This window comes from Odontomachus brunneus, unplaced genomic scaffold, assembly GCF_010583005.1.
Source record: "Odontomachus brunneus isolate Ranch 3 - 2012 unplaced genomic scaffold, Obru_v1 Obru_scaffold_002, whole genome shotgun sequence".
Taxonomy (NCBI): domain Eukaryota; kingdom Metazoa; phylum Arthropoda; class Insecta; order Hymenoptera; family Formicidae; genus Odontomachus; species Odontomachus brunneus.
Genome location: NW_022639452.1, coordinates 93,069 through 113,782, shown reverse-complemented (window position 1 = coordinate 113,782; position 20,714 = coordinate 93,069). Strand labels below are relative to the sequence as shown.

Genomic DNA, 20,714 nt, shown 5'->3' with positions numbered 1-20,714 from the left:
CGAGACAAAGTTCTATAGGGTTTATAGGAGGGTGATACGCGAGGTCGTGGCTCTCTTAGTACACGTGACGCACTTGTACATCACAAACGGGGTGTCGTCTTTCGGAATTGAATCGATTTGCGGCCTGAGTTCCTTGTTATACACACTTGTCCTATTTTAGTGCAGTGGGCCCGTAATACCGAATGATCTGCGCCGTAGTTTTAGCGCAAGTAAGATATACTCGATCTATAGAGATAATTTCAAATGGAAAATATATTTTCCAATAGAAATATTGAAAAGTATTTTCCCAATAAAAGTGAATCATTAACTTGGTAACGCGTCAACATAAAGAGTGTATGATAGATTATGTGAAATCAAATAACATACGTTTCTTTATTTGCTTGGTAATAGAGAAATTTGTATCTGATCATTGTTAAAGTAGTTTACTTGGATGTTCGTAATAAATTTTCTGCCATTGAAACGTAACAATATGTTCCGTAAACATATGTATATTTGCTGGTATTTCTGGCATGCGGTAATAATAAATTACGGAGATAACAGAATGTGAAAAACAAATTGAACTAGTGTTAACCGATTTTGAATAACATGTTCCAAAAGATCAATGAGGATCGTCAAATCTAATTTATTCTATATTAAGAATGACCTGAGAAAGATTATTTTGTTTCTAGAGAGAGTTTATATATTATCTTTTCTCTCTCTCTCTCTCTCTCTTTTCCCAATTTTTCTGTGTCGAAAGACTTTAATGTTATTTTCTAAGTTGTCTTGCACATTAGCTGTCAGAAATGTTTTTCTCTAATAATTTAATAGCGAAAAGCATTTATAAAACCTGATGTTTATACATGAGTTATAGTGCGCGTATGAGCACGAGACATTAATGAGATATTGTGTCATAAAGTCGAGAAAAATCGCCCCTGCTTCTCGTAACATATAATTCTTTAGGATAGTCGATGTAGCGGACGGCCGCTTTTGCGTGGTTTTTAGCATTCGCGCCATTTCATTTGTATACAAATATATATATTTTAGCGTATAAATATACGATCAGGTTAATATGTGTGTGGTACGATGCGAGAATGTTTGTTGTTGAATAAAATGATAATCTTATATAGTGTTAACAGACTGCTCGCAGGTTGCGAGTCGCGAATAAATAAAAACCCAGCAAACACAGTTATATAATAATAACATTGCTGTAATAAAACACAATGTAACACGCAATATAACACGTTTGTATCAGGTTATATAGACGTTAGTAGTAATTTCCTATTTATATAAATAACAGTTATATAACGTTATATATATATGTGTGTGTGTTTGTTTGTGTGTGTGTGTGTGTGTGTGTAATATATAAATAACATATTATATAATTGTTAAATAAGTGATACGATGGTTATATAATTGTTATAAAAATACGGTAAGAATTATATAATTATTATATAAAGTACGAAACTGTTATATAACTGTTATTTCTTTTATTATTGAATAGATATAGTGTATAAAGATATTCCAGAATTATTTTAGAGCCATTCTAGACGTCTAGTGTCTCAGGCATGTCCTCAGACATTTGATTCTATTGGAGCTATTTTTATTTATTCGTTTCTATCTCTCTATACATATGAAAATGCAAGGAATACTGTAAGGATTATTGTAACAGTAATTTCCCTTAATCCAAAAATGTACTACTTTACTATAAAAGTGGGCTCTATAGTACAAGTTGTGCCGTCTTGTTATCTTGTGCCGATGGAAATATTTTACTGAAAATCTCTTTCAATTAAAATTTCATTAAAATTCATTACGTTTATAAAATTCATTAAAATTTGTAAAATATATTTTATTGGTATATGATAATAAAATTAATTTCATTAATTTTAATAAATATTAATAAATTTTAATAAATCTTAATGAATCTTAATGAATTTTAATGAGTTTTTTTATTTTAATGATTTTTAATGAATTTTAATAAATTTCAATTAATTTTGAAGAATCTTAATAAATTTTAATGAAATCTCTCAATTAAGAGAGATTTTTAGTAAATATTTAATAAAATATTTCCATCAGGAATTATCGTTCTTATATATATTAATATATCATATTTTACATACGAGAAAAACACGAGGAAATGGAAACCATCTAGTGAATGATCCGATACCTAGATAAGAATACTATATAACATAGATATAATGCAAATAAATATTTATTATATAACCTGTTATATTTTAGTTAGGTTGATGTTATACAATTATAACTTGTAAATAACATAGAATTATAGCAGTTTTAAAACACAATTAGATTGCAATTATAAAAGAAAGTTATATACTTTTAATATTAATAACATATAATATCCATTATGTTATGTGTTACTTCTATTTTATATAATATAGTTATATTCTGTGTTTGTTAGGAATCAAGAATTTATTAAATATTAATTGATCAATGTCGTGCATTTTTTCAACAATGGTCCCTCATAAGTTATCCCTAACATTTAAACTATTATTTAACATAATTACATCAATAGCATAAATATTTTTTATATTATTATTTAAATATTGATAAAATGTTAAATGTTGTTTAAAAATTAATAAGAAATTTTCATAAAATCTCATAAAATCAATCCAATAATCGCGGGAGCGTCTCAGATGCACACATTGACAAATGGACACAGGCAACCACAACGCCGTATGTCTAGAGATATTCTAGAGACTTTATAAACAACGACATATGATTGGATGTGTCCGTTTGTCATTGTGCGCATTTGGGACTCACTCATAATCACGACGTTAGATCAGAAGGATTTTTACCTCTCATGAAAACAATAAAAGCAACAATCTAGATAGCACAAAATCTTCAAAGAATGTTCTGGGACGTTCTTAGGATGTACAAAATGTCTTTAGAACGTTTTTAGACCCTTATAGAAATATCATACTAAGAATCATTGATAATTACTTATTTTCAGTATTAAAAATACTGGATAATAAGTAATTATCAATGATTCTTAGTATGATATTTCTATAAGGGGAGATTTCTCCTTTGAAGATTTGTGCTGTATGGGAAGGATGTTCATCCCACGTTGTCATTGTTTCATACTGTACTCTCTATTTACAAGCGAAAGTTCCTCTTTTTCGTCACACACACACACACACACACACACACACACACACACACACACACACACACACACACACACACACACACACACACATATATATAACTATATTTAAAAATAAATTGATTCAATCAAATAAAAATAAAAAAGTAGTTCTTTATACTTATCATTTACAGTTTGTATTATTATCTGAAAAATAGAGGGTCGCCTAGTCGATATTTTAGTCTGCTTGAAAATAAAAATTCCTTTGACTTATCGTTAAGTCGTATTACGACTTTGATTTGCCAATAAAGACAGTGGCGGCTCATAGCGGAATCTTTGAAACTGATCAGGTAGAACATAAAATCATTTTGATATCAAGATATCATTTTGATATTATTGTCATGAAATTATCATGAAAATGATGACGTCAAAATGACATTACTTTTATATCATTTGATGTTATTTTGACTTTTATACGACTTTGTGTTCTACCTGGATAATTTAAGCGTAATAGATCACTTAACTGAGATTCAAACCCCGCTTAGCTGAGACTCAAACTCGTTAGATGCGACGTACATCTTTTTGATACTGTTAGATGGCGCTGATTTCGTTTTATGCCTGTTTCTATCAACTTTGGTAAAATTAATAGACTAGTTATGAGTAATTCCAATGAAATTTACTAATTGCTTTTCTCGTTAGTCAGAATTGACAGATGCGATTGGTTAATTGCGTTGGGATAACCAGCCGGTTAAATTAATCAAAGTTAGTGGAAATGGATCATGGACGTAAGAATATCTGAGCCAGAGAGAAACCTGAGAGCGGCGGGTGTATATCAGTTGGACACGGGGCAATTGGACACAGTCCAATCACAAGTCGCTGTTCCAAGGGACCCTACAAATGTCTCTAATCACACGGTGCTGTGATTGGCTGTGTCCAAATGCACCGTGTCCAAGTGCACCGCTCCTGAGAGCGGCCACGCTAGGGATGGGATGGGCGATGTTGAAAAAAATAATTGACTTCTAAAAAATCGATTACAAATGTATCAATTTGTTATAATCGATGAAATATTGGAAACATCGATAATAATCGATCAATTTGAATATCTCTAATAATAATATTTACTTAATGGTAAATATTTATTTAAAGATTTGTATATAATAAATACAATAAAAATATCTATAACTAAAATATCATTGCTGCATTTTTTATTTGACAAAATTGTAATGGCTACTGTATGTAGGACGGGTGGAAAAACCCTTTGAGTATATAGGAGGAGAAATTGCCTTTGTTTCCTATAGACCGAAAGGGTGTCCACAGCTTAGAGCATATATATATGGAGGGGGAATTGTGTATGCCTCCTGTAGACCAAAAGTGTGTCCAAAATATGTGCGAGAGAGAAAGATATACATTCCTATTCATCCTCTGTGCGTATGCGCCAACATGCGTCAGTTTTTGAGCTACAAAATTATTGGTTTCAATATTTTTTTACTTAAATTCTATCAATTTTACCGAAAAATAGCAAGAGATAAAAATTGTTTATTTTCTTCTCATAGAGCTCGGAGAATTTTTTCAGAATTTTGTATTAACTTTTTATTATTGCATTTTCTTGCATTTTTTTGAAGTACTACAAAATTAATACAAAATTATGAAAAAATTCTCGGAGCTCTATGAAAAGAAAATAAATAACTTTTATCTCCAGTCAACTTTATAATCTAACCTAACCTGTGTAACGTCCGGATCTATTTTAGAACATTAATAATATATTATTATAGACCGGGAGGCCGACTTGTCTGATTTCAGACATCACTAGATATTATATCCCTATGTTACTAGATGTAAGTACGTGCGCATATGCATATTCGCGAGCGTTAAAACATTATAATTAAAATGCCGAATGCTGCGTGCTGCTGGAGAGTCTCGAAATCGACGGATCTCGGATCGACCCAAAGAAACCGCTATCGCTCAGTGCGATAAGCCAACATAAACAGGAGCATGAAAGCTGAATCCTAAACACCACTCAGGACACCGACGCGGTGACATCATGCAAAGGAATGAATCTCTTCCCTCGCCATAACTCCATGGACCAATCGGAGAACGACTCTCAGCGACAAAGCGACGTATAAAAGCGCGCGCATTTGTAGAGAAGGCAATATATATAATTATTTTCTTCTCATAGTTAGTCTCTGGTAGCTTCATGTACTTATTCAGTATATTATACTTAGTCGTAAAATCCGACTGTGTTGCAATTACTTTTGCCTACCCTTCATATTTCAAACGTTGCGAAATCAAATTCTGAATCGCGGGCCGCATCAACCCGCGTGGTATCGGAACATCCGAGGCCGAGCCAGGAGAACAAGCACCGCTGACTTTTCGCCAGATTCATCAATCGTTTCGCCAGGCTCCCGAGACCCAGGGTAAACTCGGTGAAAAGCAGAGTGACCCAAAAGCGGAGCCATCACTCTGTTGACCGTCCACGTAAGTCACTGATTTCACTACTTTCAAATTTCCCTATATAGTTATCTATCGTGGACGTAACACCTGTCAACTTCAATGCATGCGCACAAAGGACGAATAGGAACGTACAGCTTTCTCTCTCGCACACATTTTGGACACACTTTCGTGCCATTACTCCCCATTACTATGTATATATGCTCTAAGGTCCAAAGTGTGTGCAAGAGAGAAAGATATACGAATGATACTCGTCATCTTTGTGCATGCGTCAAAATCGTTGACTACATCACAGTTTCGACACTTTCTGCACTTAATGTGCTTATAAGTTTGTTCGGGCCGTGACACACAAAAAAACTTAAGCAGTAAGACGTAAGCAGTAAGTAAATTGACCAATCACAGTCGTTGATTCTTGGACAGTAAGAAGAATCAATGACTGTAATTGGTCAATTTGCTTACTGCTTACGTTTTACTGCTTAAATTTTTCTATGGCCGAATCTTCATAGTCGAATCTTATTTCAAGATCGTCTTAAGTAATGTCTTAAGATGCGAATACGGCTCTGTGATTGGTTCATGACATCTTAAGTACTTAAGTTGATCTTAAATATAAGACTATCTGACTATGAATACCGCCCTATGTGTCATCAGCTTAAGAATTGATCAATCATGTTGTGAATCGTCGAATCGTAAGGTCGTCATTTTTATGAATTCTCGATCGTAATTGGTCAATTCTTACGTTACGTCTTACTGTTACTGTTACGAAAAGTGTGTGGCTAGCTTTAGGGCTGTGGCACACAGAAAAACTTAAGCAGTAAGACGTAAGCAATAAGCAAATTGATCAATCATAGTCGTTGATTTGTAGACCGTAAAGCTGGCCACACATACTTTCCGTAACAGTAATCGTAAGATGTAACGTAAGAATTGACCAATCGTTGTTGAGAATCGTCGAATTGTAAGGTCGTCATTTTTGTGAATACTCGATCGTAATTGGTCAATTCTTACGTTACGTCTTATTGTTACTGTTATGGAAAGTGTGTGTGACCAATTTAAGAAGAATCAATGACTGTGATTGGTCAATTTGCTTATTACTTACGTTTTACTGCTTAAATTTTTTTGTGTGCCACTAGCCTTAGACCCGACCTACAATAGATGGAGTAAGGAGTAGGAGTAGTAGTAAGAAATAAGCAGTAAGTAAACAGATCAATCACAATCGATTATTTTTGAAACGTGTGAATGGAATTGGTCAATTTGCTTACTGCTTGTTTCTTACTCCTACTCCTACTCCTTACTCTATCTATTGTAGATCGGGCCTTAAGGGACGTCAACACATTGCAAGTAAGTAGTAAAAAGTAAGAAGTAAGAGTAAGAAATTGACCAACTACAGTCGAAGAAGAATAATTAACTATAATTGGTCAATTTCTTATTCTTACTTTCTACTTCTTACTGCTTACTTCCAATGTAGACGTCCCTTCAGAGTTGCTTGTACTATTCACACTTTTACACTTAATGCCTGTTGCACACTAGTGCACTTCATACAATACAAATTTTCCAAAATACGTTTTGAAGACGCTTTTAGGACGGAGAGATGTCATCAGAATATTTTTAGGGCGTCCTTTGAAGATGTGAGCTGTCTGAAAATAGCTAATATCCAATAAGTTTATTCACATTAATTGAACTTTTTACACTTTCACACTTAGTGCATCTTAATTCTTTAGGGTGCTATTTCACGTGTCATACGACAAGCTTTTCGGATACGTTTATTGGTTGGCGAATAGAGTATTTTTAGGTTCTCTGTTCGTCAACCAATGAACGTATCCAAAAAGCTTGTCGTACGACACGTGAAATATCAGCCTGAGAGGTTTTAAAAATGACGTCTTGATTTCCGTTCGTGTTACGAGTGTAAATGCAATTCTGATACACTTTTTACACTTTATCCCAAGCAAGAAACATGCATACAAATCTTATACATGTCTGTTTAAAATTAAAAACAATTAATTATTTGTTAGTTGATGATTTTCTAGATACACTTCAATGATAGTGGATACACAATGTGCTCTGCTGAGTTGTGAAAATACTCAGTTCTTAAAATATCAAACACCTCCAAAGGCTACATCTCAATTTTATATTAGTCGCATTGAAACACTAGCTACGAAAGCTGAAAGACTGTTACAAGTTGTCAATAGTGGACCATCTACACTTGTGTGAGATAAAACTACTCTGCTCAAACTGGCAAACGAAGACTGTACATGATCATCAATAAAAATTATTTTCTTATGTGTTATAATGGTGTATTAATATTTATTTATCACTTTAGTATTATATCCTAGGTTGCATTCCAAAACGTCCTTTGCGAGGAAAATTTTACTCTTAAGTCTATAGTATATGTAACATGAACTATAGAATTAAGAGTAAAAAATTTTCCTTGAAAAAGATGTTTTGGAATGCAACTCTAATATAATTTCATTTATGACAGCTCTTGTTACATATTGTTCATCACAACTGAAACATATATAGGGTATTTACGATAAGTTGTCGGATTGAAAATCCGACTGAACAGTGGTACTCAATCGACCCATTTCAAAAAATTCGCTAGCTTAATCAAATTTTAGTAAAAGCTGTCTCAGCAGTAGTCGGATTAGCTTCATAGCGACGTGAGGTGATACTTTGTCCTCAAGAGAAATAAAAAGATAAAAGTCGGTAGGTACGTAATTATTATTCTAATGATTAGCGCGTATCATTTTCCTTATATATCAATATATGAATAAATGATCTGTTACACTTTCACTGATATTAAATTAATGAAAAGAAGTATTAGTAATCTCACGTGTAGTAAACATTAATCTATGATAATATTGGATTTATGTTATAATTTCGTATGTAACAAAATAAGAACAGTATAAAATCTGTCAAATTAACATTTCAAACATATTAATTTTAAAATATATTAAGGACATTTATGCATTTATATATAGATATATATATAAATATGTGTGCTTGTATATGTGTATGTTCATATGTGTAATCTATAATTATTTACACACTTATATTTTTATATAAAAAGAATATTTATATTTTTATAGATTGTGTGTGTGTGTGTATGTGTGTATATATATATATATATACTCAATGCTGTTCGATAAATCGAGTAGAGTTAGGGTAATATAGCGGATAGTATAAGAATTAACAGTATTAGGTAACATAGTTTCATAAAATATATAACAATAATATTACGAAACAATGAGTTGTTACATGAGTTGTTTTAGAAAAATTAGAAGCACTAAATTAAATTATGAAAAGGTATCATGTATTTGTGAAATATCCAAAAGTAGAAAACAATTCTTGTAACCTATTATTAACCTAATATTATTGAATATTTCACAAATACATGATACCTCTTCATAATTTAATTTAGTGCTTCTAATTTTTCTAAAATATAATAAATCATTATTTCTTAATATTATTGTTACATATTTTACGAAACTATGTGATCTGATACTGTTAATTCTTATACATATACTATACGCTATACTATCCAAACTCTACTCGATTTATCGGACAGCATTGAGTTGTCATAAATCATGAATCATGATACTAGATGCTTGTACTTATCATATTTCTTGGCCCTAGCGAAACTAATTCGTACTAACTCCAATTCGAATTATTGTAAACATCCATTATTTGCCTAAAGTATTTGACGATTCGACGCATGCGCAAAGAGAACGAATATCGCTTCTATACCTTTCACTTTTGCACATATTTTGGACACACTTTTGGTGCTGACATTCCTCCTTCCATGTCTATATACTCCAAGAGGGAACCCGATTGACCACGTCCCGATTGGACACAGATTATATCCAGACAACATAGGCCCATATTCTGAATATTCTTTTATCCATAACAGTACCTTAAATATAGCTTCTCAGTCAATCTGAATTCCCAAGCTTGGGATGGCTCCCAAGCTTTTTTTAGAGGCATTTTTATAGATAAAAGAGGATTCAGAATATGGACCCAACAAAAGGGAGCGTCCCAGATGCGCACATTGACAAATGGACACAGCTAACCACAACGCCGTATGTCTAGAGATATTCTAGACACTCTATAAACAACGACATATGATTGGATGTGTCCGTTTGTCAATGGGTGTATCTGGGACTCACTCGGCCAAAATGTGCTAATAGCATGTTCGACTGGCTCTGGGTTAACCCACTCTGGATTATTTAGCCTACGTTTATTGGTCGAACAAGTACTTATAAGCTTTATGATTGGCTAGTAGAGACTTATGACGTTATTAATCGTTCTCAGAGTGTTTAACCCAGGGCCAGTCGAACACGCTATAAAATCGGGACATAAGACGTCTTAAGGTCGGTCTACATTAGTTGCAAGTCGATTTCAACTCTTGTTGCGACAGCCAATCAATAGCACCATTGATGCTTCTGATTGGCTGGCGCAATAAGAATTGCGTCTGCTTGCGATTGACTTGCAACTAATGTAGAACGATCTTTAAAGATAATCTTTAAAGCAAGCGGCATACGATGCTTGTTTTCATGCTGGATGGAAATACTCTATTCTGATTGGTCCGTCTTCAGAAATGCACCAATCAGAACAGAGTATTTCCATCCAGCAAGCAATCCAGCATGAAAATAAGCATCGTGTGCCGCTGGCTTTAAAGCTTACTACACCTATTGTGAATCGGAATTAAAGACCCTTGCAGAATGCCAGGCAGCAGGCAATAGGAACACGGAATAGGAATTCGGATTGATCAATTATTTCTATTCTCTGTTCCTATTGGCTAATGGTTATTCCTATTGCCTGTAGCTTGGCATTGTGCAAGGGTTTTTAGCAATCTAGTTTAATATACCCTGCGTTCCTTTTGGGCGCTCACGCGCTATAAGCGTCATTCTATCTTTATCACTTATTAGATGCGGAAGAAAAATAGAGTGACGCTTATAAGCGCTTAAAGTGCGTAAGCGCCCAAAAGGAACGCAGCCATAGACATCTGTGGAACGTAGCCCAAGCACGAGTCACGCGACGAATGGTGTACTCACGCATGCGCGCTAAAGCTGCATACGGTTCGTGATCTTTGTACGACGCTCTCTTCTCCATTCGGCAGCCGAGGGGTACGGACGCTTGCTCAAGTGTTGCTGGATCGAGCTCACACAGTGCGTTCGACACTGGTAACGTTGCTCGCGACAACGTGATTCAACATCTTGTGCTGAATCGTTGAATAGTAGCGCAATGGCCGATCAAGAGAATAAGGATTTCAGCGAGGATATCGCCGATCAAAGTTTCGAGCAGAATGGTGAGGCAGAAAACGGCGGCAACGATAATGGCAACGGCAACGGTAACGGCAGCGTCGGTGCCGGCATGGGCGACGGCGACGCAGCGGAGAACGGTCAAGAGTCGCAAGAAGACAGGTAATTTTTCCCCTTCATTCGTTACGTGCGCGCGCGATACTGTATCGATTATTGTGTCCTGAGAACATTTCGGAATTTGTCGTGCTATCGCGTGAAGCATCGCGAGGCATCGCGTCGCTCGCTCGCGCGCTCGTCAAAATGGCGGAGATAAAATACGTAGACCACCGCGAAGCGTTAATCCATTCGCATCGGCACGATGTAAATGGATTATGCTTCGACGACTCGGACTTCTTGCTTCGCCGTGGCGGGCCGCATAGCCGGCTACTTGTCGTTTGACGACAATCCCCGTTCGCGATCGAGCCACTATTGGCGAAAGAATCCAAAGATAGATAATGGCCGAGTAAGAATGACGAGTGGAAGCATCGGCCACGGACCCGGCAAGGGCGCGCCCAAGCAAAGCGTAAGAGACGAAGATTGTCTCTGTGTGCATATATGTGCGTACAACGAAAAGATAAAATGGCGTATACGAGGTTGCGAATATCGAAAGTTTGACTACATAATCCGAGTCGCGCGAGAGTAATTTTCCGCACGTGTTACTTGGGCGCGTTCATCACTTGCGTTACAAACACACAGAAGGCAGTCCCTTGCGAGCGTTACAGCGGAAATTCCGCGTATGAAAATGAGTTACTTGTTGAGTAACATGATATTCGATGATTAAGTAAACTGAGAAATTACTAAGATAGGGCAGGGCGTCAAAGAGAAAGTGTATTTTGCGCGCGGTATCTTGGTAGAGATTCGACAATGCTTTGCTTCGAGTGTTCATAGATTGTAAGTTCTTGCCCGCTACTGCCCCCTCCCCCTCGCAACCGACTCCTTTTCAGCGTAACGAGATCTCGAGATGGATGAATTTGACCACCCGACACATTTGAAACGATATCGTGGATATACGAGATTCTAATCTATGTAAATATTTTATAGTCGCACTTGTACGATGTGTTATGTGGAAAACCTCTCTTTTTCTTGCCGTAATTTCTTTAGTCGCTGTGTACCGTTTGTAGAAGAAATCTTTGCATCTTCTTTCTTCTAACTTTTTGCATACCTTTGGATACATCTTTGGATTTTCGCAAACTTGCGTTACTTTCATCGTTTTCTGTATGGTGATTATGTGGGAAAATACGTTCCAGTATTAGTAAATTCAGCAAGCAGGGTAAGCATCATTAGATTAAATAGTAGAGCTATATAAATTTTTTCGCAGAAAAAGTGGACGTAACCTTCAAATTCTGTATTTTTAGTACAAATAGGAGTTCGCGCGAGAAGCAAGTTTTTATTTATACTATGCGCGCGCGCGTACACACACATCTTTTATATGCGCTATACTCTGTGTGCGTGTGTGCTTTGCGCGCGCGCGCACACACACACACACACCCCCACACACACACACACACACACCCACACACACACACACACACACACACAAATATACCATTACAAAAGTATCCAAAAATATGATTATTGATTACGAATTTGAAGCTGTACTTCCTCTTACTCGCAATTAAAAACATATACATACCAAGGGACATGACTTCTGTGTGCAAAGTAACAAAAGTAAACAACCAAACGTCAATGTTCCACAGTCTAAAGTTTTTTTTTAGTAATCGAGTATTCCGAAGTGAAAAATGTTGCATGTTGTATTTTACAAGAATAACTTAAGCTATCAAACATGTGTAATACAGATAAGTGCTAATTTCTTATGTACTATTAACATGTGCCATTCTTGCGCAGAATATATTTATTTTTGTTGTTGCCATTTCAAATTTTGTAAACATTTATGCAAAAATCATATTTCTATTCCTATATCTAATTGTAATTATAGTTCCAATTGGTAAGTAATAGTACTTAATACAGAGGGAGAGAGAGGGAGAGAGAGAGAAAGTGCGTGTGTGTGAGAGAGAGAGAAAAATTGCTGCAAACTGCCTCGCAATCTCTATCAGACTTGTATATTCAACGTCACGCAAATAATCGTAATATTTTTATAGAATATAAATTTGAATATGCACTTTTCGGCCAGCTGAGAGTCTTCTATCCTCGTTCATTCATTGCAGCCTGAATTCTGATTAGTCAATTGCTCACGATTGACCATACGTACGCTTACCTGGGATCTATGCGAACCGAAACCGTATGAAGCCTTACGCAATAATTTCTGAGTCTGAATTATTGCAAGAAGTCTACGTCAAGTTCAAGTCCGTCATGTTTCGTCACAACACAAGCACTGGAAGTCGAGTCAAATTTCAGATCGATAAGTTTCGCACAGACACACACTTGCCTGCTGCGTCACGCGTAGAGTTATTTCCATTCCTATGTGTACAAATGCCGTTTGGGCGTGACCAAAGCACAGAATTACTAGGGCCAATGCGAAAATGTCCAGTAGGTCGGAATGCCATTAACCCTGGTTTATGTGGCTTGATCTGCAGGTGGCAAACGACCCGGTGCGATTATGGCGGGCGGCTCGCAACCGGCTAACCGTGATCCGACCAACAACTGAGATTACCGGCGAGTGACTGGTGCCCACGGTATTTATCACCAGCCATAAACGATTTTTACGAAAATATCGAATGTAATCAATACAGGCGGTTATTGTGTCGATACTGCGAGAAAAAAATCATTGAAAACAAAGCTTGCAGCTTATATTGTTTGAGTACGAGATGGATGAAAAAGTGTATCGCGACTCGAGACAATCCTTGTACACTTGTCGTACATTTGTCGATGAGTGTTGCGTAAAGAGAAGGAGAGAAACAGAGAAAAAGGGGGAGAAAAAGAGAGACACAGAGAAAAGACAGAAAAAGTGATAGAAAGAGAAAAAGAGAGGGAGAGAAAGAAAGAAAGAGGGAGAGAGACAAGGAAGAGAGACAAGCATATATATATATATATTTATAACATACATATAGCATATATACATATAGTACATACATATATTTATATATAGACACATATAGAAATAAATATCCGATATATTGTGTGCACGTAGATGTGTTAATCAAAAGTGTCGAACACTATTTATCGTCAACTTGTGATATGAAAACAATCTTTTTAGCTTTTTTTCGATATAGTTGCAGTTTTCCTACCGTATTCTTTGGATCAATCAGCAGTCCGAGTACTACTTGGAAAAGAGTTAAATCTTGTTTCCTTTAGGAGCAGCTGTACTTCAACTGGAGTTGTAACTATTGCTCGTGTTCACGTCGATTAAAAAGTATCTTGCTCTCTCGATGCGTTAACTTTGGCATATATATACATATATGTATCTATTTTTGTTTTCGAATTTACTGATTTCTTGGTTTTTTGTTCTTTTTTATTTATTAATTTTCTTTATTACTTTTTTTTTTCTTACGACAAATATATGTATATACTTTTCAAACGTTCGAATCAAGGTCTCTGTGGGTGTGCAAAGCAGTCTTCTTGTATGATCGTTTTTTATAATTTCTATTTCACATACCACAAAGGACAGATGCACACTGTTATACATCTTTTGTACGAGCCCATCTTTACCAGCCATTTTTCATTTATTCTAGGAACGGTATCATTCCATCGTTTTTGCAATGACCTCGGATTTTGCAATTATCATGTCTATATTACCATAAGAAATCTTTTCTAAATTTCCATATAGGTGATCTAATTAGCTGTAGTTTACACTTATGCGTTCGTAGATATAAATTTAAAGATATCTATAGATATATTATATAGACGTATATTTGCACGTATGCTATAAGCAATATATATACACATACGCACCTGCTGAACAAAGTTCCCTACCTAAATCTCTTCGAGAGTCGATCCACTGCCCCTTTTGCGAATGACACTATAGGTCCGTTACGTTTTCTTTTTTGCATATATCGTATACATTTAATTTTTTTTCATAACTTAATACTGATTCTCTAATATTTCCAGGGGTCAAGTTGATACTCTCTCTTTTTTCTTTTTTTCTTCAATGATAAATGGAATCATTTCGTTTATCAAAAGACGAACTTTCGCTTCGATTTCACAATTCTTAATATCAATTAACATACTAAAAAAAAAATCTAGTAAAATATAAATCCGTTCCGTTGCTTTGCAGGTCGGCGAGCGGTAACCAGGACTCTCTGAACGATAGGTACATTCAATTTTCATTATTTGTTTTATTTATTTTTACACTCAATCGTAATAATGGACTCTGAGAAAATGAAAGAAAGTACATGTTGCATGCGACGAATATGCACATGTTATATCCTTAAATTAGTGACCGGCTATGAATGAATTGTTACCGTAGCTTGTAACAGTCACTCGCGAAAGAGGCGTGGACACATTGCCACGCGCTATCCTGTACCGTTTATATCGAAGATAACTTTTCCGCTCGTAGTTGCAGATATTTGAGAATTTGCCGACGTCACAAGCCTGAATAATGATATATCTGTTTTAACGATGGGCCCATAAATTACTCGTTATAATGAAACACTCGATTTTGTGACATTAACTAAAGACTCACGACGAAGATACCTTGCGTTAATTTTCGTTAGCTTTAACTTGCCGTTTTTGTTCTTCGCAGGAAATTATTTGTTGGCGGTCTAAGTTGGGAGACAACTGACAGTGAGTAACTCATTCTTTTCGAAATTATCTTTGGATATAATAGGTGTTTTTTTTTTTTTTTTTTTTTTTTTTTTTTTTTTTTTTTTTTTTTTTTTTTTTTTTTTTTTTTTTTTTTTTTTTTTTTTTTTTTTTTTTTTTTTTTTTTTTTTTTTTTTTTTTTTTTTTTTTTTTTTTTTTTTTTTTTTTTTTTTTTTTTTTTTTTTTTTTTTTTTTTTTTTTTTTTTTTTTTTTTTTTTTTTTTTTTTTTTTTTTTTTTTTTTTTTTTTTTTTTTTTTTTTTTTTTTTTTTTTTTTTTTTTTTTTTTTTTTTTTTTTTTTTTTTTTTTTTTTTTTTTTTTTTTTTTTTTTTTTTTTTTTTTTTTTTTTTTTTTTTTTTTTTTTTTTTTTTTTTTTTTTTTTTTTTTTTTTTTTTTTTTTTTTTTTTTTTTTTTTTTTTTTTTTTTTTTTTTTTTTTTTTTTTTTTTTTTTTTTTTTTTTTTTTTTTTTTTTTTTTTTTTTTTTTTTTTTTTTTTTTTTTTTTTTTTTTTTTTTTTTTTTTTTTTTTTTTTTTTTTTTTTTTTTTTTTTTTTTTTTTTTTTTTTTTTTTTTTTTTTTTTTTTTTTTTTTTTTTTTTTATAAAATTTTAATATGTAATGAAACGAGAGTTATATATTCTTTTTCCATATGCATACATATATATGTATATGTAACAAATTATAACGTAACAAATTAGAGCAGAAATAAACAAAGATCGCAATAATAGCCATGATGTGGTATTTACTTAGGACACCTTCAGATGACAAGTGTCATATGAGATAAATCTTTCTATCTGAGCTCAACAACAATTCTTTAGATTGCTGACTTTAAGACGATGCAGAATTTAAAGGTTCTTAAAAAAATCATTTTATGCATTTCTAGAGGAACTGAGGGAACATTTCAGCTCTTATGGCGATATCGAAAGTATTAATGTCAAGACAGATCCCAACACGGGACGATCGAGAGGATTCGCTTTTATCGTCTTTGCTAAGGCAGAGTCGCTCGACAAGGTAATTATTATCTCTTCAGTATGTGATCATAAGTTTTTTTTTGTACACTTTGTCGCGACGTTTGCGAAGCACATGTATCAGCATTGTAACCGAATGTGTTTCTCTTGTTACTATATCGTGATGATATCAGTTGTCCAGTTCTGCTACCGAGTGCATGTGACGACAAATTTCCTTCTGATTATGTTTAACGAATTTTTAACGAACAATCATAGATCTCGGAACAATATCTCAGGAGTATGTTTTCTCTTTCAGATTATGGCAGCTGGTGATCACGTGATCAATAATAAGAAAGTTGATCCTAAAAAGGCAAAAGCTCGACATGGAAAAATATTTGTTGGCGGTCTTTCGACAGAACTCTCCGACGACGATATAAAGAATTTTTTCTCACAATTTGGGACTGTAAGTGATTATTGCTCATGGATACTTTTTAACAAATATACGCGCATAATACTTACAAAAAATCGGAAATAATCCTGCAGATCGTTGAGGTGGAAATGCCGTTCGACAAAACCAAGAATCAGAGGAAAGGCTTCTGTTTTATCACTTTCGAATCAGAACAAGTGGTCAATGAATTGCTGAAAACCTCGAAACAGACGATAAACGGTAAAGAGGTGAGTACGCGAATTTTTGTGTTATTTATTTTATTTTATTGGATAAAAAATTTGATGTTACATTAAGCTAGCGTATGTAGCTCCCATAAACACTTGCATTCATTGGTCAATAATTGCATTCATTGAAATATTGACATTGTATAATTAGGGTTTGTTTAATCCTTTAGTCGCGTTCGGGATCGAAGAAAAGTGTTTCAACAAAACAAGATCGCGAAACATGACAAAAGCACGAAATAACGAAATATAAAATGTTATATAGGTCGACGTGAAGAAGGCAACGCCCAAACCGGACGGTATGGGTGGCATGCGTGGTGGACCGGGCGGTCGGGGTGGTCGTGGCGGCAGAGGAGGCAGAGGTCGCGGATTCGGTGGTCAAGGCGGATGGGGACAGGGCGGCTACGGCGGCGGATACGGCGGCGGATACGGTCAAGGTGGATACGGCGGTGGTTATGATGGATACGGTGGATACGACTATTATGGTGGTGGTGGGTACGGAGGCTACGGCGGCTACGATTATAGCGGATATGGTAATTTCATTAATTCTCATTAGGCTGACGGTAGACTCGCGGGTTCCCGTCTGTGCGATTATACTATCGGGAACCGTTTTTTTTGCCGTGCTTTTCTGTTTTGTCTTCGAGAAAGATGAATGACCGAATGATTCGAATAACCGTTGGCATTCCAGTGTGTTTGTTGATCGGCGATAAAGACATTTTTATTTTGTACAATTTCGCGCTGTAATCCAGAGACTTTTAGCTAGATAGATTATTAAGAATGTTCAAGCGAAATCGTATACAAGATACTACGACATGTACTGAATATACTGAGACCCTCAATAATCCCGCTTTCGATCCTGGACACATTCTTCTCGACACGCATGATGTTCCAAGTTTCTTTCACAACTCACAATGATCATCTCATCCGTAATGAAACCGCCATACACGTGCTCTTGCCGTAGAAAAATAATTTTGTTTCGAATGCGATATGCATATATGTTATTTGGTTTTTCTAAAAGTAGACTGATGGTTCTTATCGATATACATGCATATATCGATGATTGATTTTATTCCTTTTTTATACGGTGTGTTACATGACGCAGATGGATATGGCTATGGCAGTAGTTACGACGGTGGCTACAGTGGTGGGCGCGGCGGCGCACGTGGTAAAGGTACGCATTTTAGCGTCCTTTCTTTAGGATATTTTATTATTGTCGTGATTTATACGATATATACACACTATTCTATATTTTTTTAGTGGCCGTACATTCAGACCTATTCGCTCATTCGCATACATTTTTTCTGTATTAAAATTACATTCATCCGTTCATGATTTCTTTGTGGTTCTCGGAAGTAAAAATTTTACTTGTCCACTCTCTTTTCTCTTTATATCCTTATCTTGCTTTCTATTCCTTGCACTGAATGCCTCTTGTTCTTTATCCATCGTATTATTTCTTCTACGTGATATTGTATCAACGTGCGCGCACGAGCGTGTGTGTAATCAAATTATTAAATAGATTCGGTTTAGGTAGAATTCGCGTCTGACAAACGTATTCCGCATTATGCTATTTTGTATCTCGACTATCAATGGTTCCATACATGTGTAAGAAAAATGTTAAGTATAAATATTAATAGAGCGTGTAAAGCTTTTCACCTTCTTTCTTAATCTCTACCTATATTCTCCATACTTTGTTTTCTACTTTTATGCTGTTCATTTGTTTCTTTATTACTCTTTAGATGAATGCCTGCATATAGACGATCCGACATGTTTTTTTTTTCTTTTCACTGTTTACGTTTTTCTTAATTTCTCGTGGAGATATATGTGACATATGCACGCAGCTAGGATACGAGTGACGGTGAGACGTTGGACTAACGGTCTATCATATATTTGCAGGAGGTTCGGGTTACGGTGGTAAGCAGAGGGGAAGTGGTCGTCAGAATCAGAGGCATCAACCCTATTAATAGAAATTCTCACTTGCGATCGTAACGCGCAATTCGCGTTGCAACTACCGGTGAGTCATTTTCCAGTTTCTTAGCGCTCTTTCTTCCTTTTCTACATATTATTAAATTATCTAGAGGTTTTGACGTGTGTAAATGGTGTCAGTTAATGATTTCTCAAATTATCTCATTTTATTATGTATCCTCTGAAATGTATTTCGTATGCTTTTAAGTTGATGGTTATCCGCACGTTATTCAAGATGTTTATGATGATCCATGATGATCATGATGATCCATGTTTTCAAGATCACTTGATAATTAACAATATTTACGATGTATAGGATAATTTATAATATTAAAAGTACCTTTTCTTTTCAGGTTTTGCGTTGTATAAGAAATTTCATGTCGTTGCATCATCATTCCACTAGATCACGTGTCTCTCGACAAAAATTGAAACAACGCAGACAACTGCCGTAAAACAAAGTCAATCTCCAAGATTCACTGCAAAAGAAACAACAATAGATTGTCGTTTCGTGTTTAGTTGTGTGTTTTGTGTGTATCATGTATACATACACAGACACACAGACACACACACACACACAGACACACACACACACACACACACACCTCCCCTATCCACCCTCTTTCCCCATCCCTCTCTCCTTCATAAGTTTGCTCTTCAGCTCTTGCGAATCGTTGATTCATGTGCAGACGCGTACCGCGTATCATGAATACATATATTAATAGATTATTTTAATTCCGTCTATATAATATAAAATTACATATAACGACAGAGAAAAGTCCATCCTGAACGAGTAAGCGGAGTCGAGAGTGCTTTTCACATGTTACGCAAAACTCTTGTCTCTTCCCACTATTTTCGCACGACATGTGAAAGTATCTCGTCTGTTGATTCGTTCAAGGTAGGTTTCCTTATCGCGCGTGTGTGCGTATGTATGATGTATGATGTGCGTGCGTGCATGTATGTATGTATGTATGTATGCATGTATGTATGTATGTGTGCGCGTGTCTCTATTGAGACAGTACCACTTTCGAATGGTGTAAAAATAACTTAGGTTCGTAACGTGTGTGCTGCGACGAATTTTCGCTCGATGTAAGAACAGCGCATGTACATTATATTTATATACTGACAGTTTCATTCTAAGTAATGAGGATTAAGATTGTCTCAATATGTCGTAATAAGACTTTTAAAGTACAATCTGGTATTGTATTTTCCTCTGAGTACATACTGTTCTGACGCTGTATCACAGAAAGTATTAAATTCAACACAAATATTAAAAGTTTTATGTTAATAGAACTTTATTTAAAATAAAACAAGATTATATGTAGATAGTGTCTGATATTTTTGCGCGACTTGTGGTCACACATTCCTATTCTTTACCGACACTGGTGATATTACCGACCGTTTTATTGGTTGATAAACCGTTGGTTGATTATCGAGAATCGACAGTAGGTTTGTTCGAGTTGCTTGTTACTGTTCAGAACCTCCGCACAAGCCATCCGTAACATGTTAGGGCCTGAGTACAGACTTTTGCATAACGCATAACATAAGGAAATCAATCAATCAGAGTCATTCATTTCTATACTGGAGAGGGAAATAAAGGTCTCTGATTGGTTGATTCCCTTATGCGT

The 20,714-nt window shown here is 35.1% G+C and overlaps 1 protein-coding gene across 3 annotated transcripts; it reads left to right on the top strand.

The window, feature by feature from the left end:
* The first annotated feature begins 10,612 nt into the window (after window positions 1–10,612).
* On the top strand, window positions 10,613–20,410 carry LOC116840885 (RNA-binding protein squid-like). Of its 3 annotated transcripts, XM_032808210.1 has the most exons (10): window positions 10,613–10,941; window positions 14,990–15,025; window positions 15,458–15,498; window positions 16,395–16,522; window positions 16,775–16,921; window positions 17,002–17,133; window positions 17,393–17,660; window positions 18,230–18,298; window positions 19,021–19,138; window positions 19,443–20,410. In XM_032808210.1, the coding sequence occupies exons 1-9, from the start codon at window positions 10,763–10,765 to the stop codon at window positions 19,086–19,088; spliced, it is 1,068 nt and encodes a 355-aa protein (XP_032664101.1). In that variant the 5' UTR covers window positions 10,613–10,762; the 3' UTR covers window positions 19,089–19,138; window positions 19,443–20,410. The 3 variants fall into 3 exon arrangements, with proteins under 3 accessions (XP_032664101.1, XP_032664106.1, XP_032664109.1); XM_032808215.1 differs by lacking the exon at window positions 14,990–15,025; XM_032808218.1 differs by lacking the exon at window positions 18,230–18,298.
* The last annotated feature ends 304 nt before the right edge of the window (window positions 20,411–20,714 follow it).

Excerpts from the sequence above, each read along its gene's own strand:
- LOC116840885 (XM_032808210.1), top strand. The coding sequence starts at position 10,763 with ATGGCCGATCAAGAGAATAAGGATTTCAGCGAGGATATCGCCGATCAA. Across the intron at positions 16,922-17,001 it reads TTTTCTCACAATTTGGGACT|ATCGTTGAGGTGGAAATGCC; the intron begins GTAAGTGATTAT and ends ATAATCCTGCAG. Across the intron at positions 17,134-17,392 it reads AGACGATAAACGGTAAAGAG|GTCGACGTGAAGAAGGCAAC; the intron begins GTGAGTACGCGA and ends AATGTTATATAG.